General features: G+C 52.0%; 1 protein-coding gene across 1 annotated transcript in view; it reads left to right on the top strand.

Annotated features, from left to right (window-relative positions):
- Nucleotides 1-2,278: 2,278 nt before the first annotated feature.
- LOC106821546 overlaps nucleotides 2,279-2,500 on the top strand; it is a 9,688-nt gene continuing 9,466 nt past the window's right edge. Inside the window, exon 1 of the mRNA XM_014826413.1 lies at nucleotides 2,279-2,293. Within this exon, the coding sequence (XP_014681899.1) occupies nucleotides 2,279-2,293 (15 nt within the window). The remainder of the gene's footprint in view (nucleotides 2,294-2,500) is intronic.

Here is a 2,500-nt window from a genome sequence, read left to right as displayed (position 1 = left end):
CTCTCTGTCTCTCTCTCTCTCTCTCTCTCTCTCTCTCTCTCTCTCAATCTCTCTCTCGTTCTCTCTTTCTCTCTATCTCTCACTCTCTCTCACTCTCTCTCTTTCTTGTTCTTCTTGCGCGCGCTCTCTCTCTCTCTCTCTCTCGTCTTTTTTTTCTTTGCTTTCTCTCTCTCTCTCTCGCTCTTTCTCACTCACTCTCACTTACTCTCTCACATTCTCTCTCCCCCCTCAATCTCGGGCACTCTCTCTCTCTCTCTCTCTCTCTCTGGCGCGCGCGCGTTCTTTACCGCTCTTCCTTTTCTTCCTCCCCCTTCCCTCTCTCCCCCACTCCATCTCTCCTTGAGGCAACACAAGCCTCTATAGGTCAGACGACTATTAGACGATGGGATACTGGAGCGGGAGCGGGAGGCTGTGCGGCAAACGGTGGCAGTGACGCGTGTCTGTCGCAAAAAAACTGCACTCCCGAATTATGTATAAATAAACATATGCTTATACATGTGCTCGTGCGTGAACGTGTGCGTGTGTGCGTGCGTGCGCGCGTGCGTGCGTTCACCTAGCTCTCTATCACGTGTGGAGACGGTTAAAGGTTTAGCATCGCGATCTAAATGAATTCTGCAGGAAAACAAGCATCTGCGTATAAACACACGCGCCATGTCGACCATTTTTTATCTCTCAGCGGCGCTATATATAGCGACTGATTGAGAACCGGTGGAATTAGGAACACGTGCTCGAGCGCTTTAACACTATATCGCTTGTCGCCGGCGGCGCGTGTCACGTGGTGCGATGTGCGGTCGACACGGGTTATGTGCTTTAGAGTTAAGTGCTTCCCTGCATGGTATGTGCTATACAGGCCCGTAGCCAGCTTTATATTGGGGGGGGGGGGGGTTCGTTCGAACCCCCCGAACCCCCCTTGGCTACGGGCCTGCTATAGATCACATAGTGCTTCCTTGCATGCAGGGCGGTGGTGTTGACTGCACGCATGGTCCCGCTATATAGCGTTCATACATGTGTATCAGATTCTGTAGGAAGCAGAGGGAAGTAAAGGGGGCTAATGACAAGACACCGCAATCGTTCAACATGCGCTTATAACGTTTAAACTTTGACATTTTTTTAACAGTGGCGTCTGTTTTCTTTCAGAAATTCATCAACGAAGAGATTCATTACGGTCGATGAGGGCGCCACCTGTGGTCAGTAATGCGAACGATTGTCCAGCAGCAGCAGTCCAGAACAACGTACTGACGACGACGATGGACGAGCCAGCAATGTCACGAGGTCAGACGTGTGTCACGGACGTGACGTATAACTAGGAGGTCATGTTTTTAGCTAGACGGCCAGCAGGGGGCGCTGCGTGTCACTAGATCCGGGTAACAACTGCGCGACCTCCGGTCTGTGTCCAGCGATGAGAGATTCGCTGATGTTGAGCGCCGAGAGAGACCTAGCGTTATCACACGGTTGAAGCAAGAAAGCTAGTTCATTTTAACGCGCTTCAAGCTCGGGAACTGATTGTAATCAGACGCCGTGCGTGGGTGGGAAGATGTCACGTGGACCAACACAATTAGTAGCGTTGCCATGGCAGCATCGCACGCGCAGCAGGCGAGAGAGAGAGAGAGGGGGGGAGGGAGTCGGACGGGGGGGGGGAGAATGTTTTAACGGTGTTAAAAACAGTGTAAAACACGGCAGAGATAACACAGGGATAGCGGCGGGATGTCGTAAATATTACCACACGCCGTATTTTTATTGTACGTACGACCGTTGATTTATGGTTATGTGAAAACGCTGTGCGGTCGTACAACACAGCAGACGCTACATGACGTAACAGGCGGTAAATATTGTAAAGCTGTGGAAGATATTTGTTGTCCGTACTGCCAAACTTGGCATCGTGTTCTAACGCGATATCTCTAGCATATCTCACCCCCCTCTCTCTATGTCGTGCGCGCTATTCGTGCAGAGACCTGCGTCTCACCCCCCCTCTCTCTATGTCGTGCGCGCTATTCGTGCAGAGACCTGCGTCCCTGTACTGTGTTGTTATACTTTGAGGGAAGTCGGAAGTAGTGGTCGGTGTAGTATGTGGTGAAGGCTTGCAAGTAAGAGCGAGTATACAGGCTAGCCGTAGCACTGACCCACGGGCGACGTGTTAGATTGGCCAGCTGAGAGCTATATAGAGAGATGCTGGTTCAAAGCCCTGCTGTTGAAATCATTACATCCGCACGCATGCTGAACGCAGGGAGATGCCGCGGTCCGCCGCGGTCCGGTGTGTTTACAAACAACGAACGTCGCAATGCCCATCACGGAGGTTGACGGGTGACAGACGCTGCTGCCACCTGTCGCAAGATGTTGTCCTGACGAGTTATTGATGGGATCGACTGCTGGGGTTTCACGTCCATCCATCAACCCATCTGTCTATCCGTCCGTCCGTCCGTCCGTCCGTCCGTCCGTCCATCCATCCATCCATCCATCCATCCATCCATCCATCCATCCATCCATCCATCCATCCATCCAT

This window comes from Priapulus caudatus, unplaced genomic scaffold, assembly GCF_000485595.1.
Source record: "Priapulus caudatus unplaced genomic scaffold, Priapulus_caudatus-5.0.1 Scaffold77, whole genome shotgun sequence".
Taxonomy (NCBI): domain Eukaryota; kingdom Metazoa; phylum Priapulida; class Priapulimorpha; order Priapulimorphida; family Priapulidae; genus Priapulus; species Priapulus caudatus.
The sequence above is the reverse complement of the archived record's forward strand: the minus strand, read 5'-3'. Positions and strand labels throughout refer to the sequence as shown.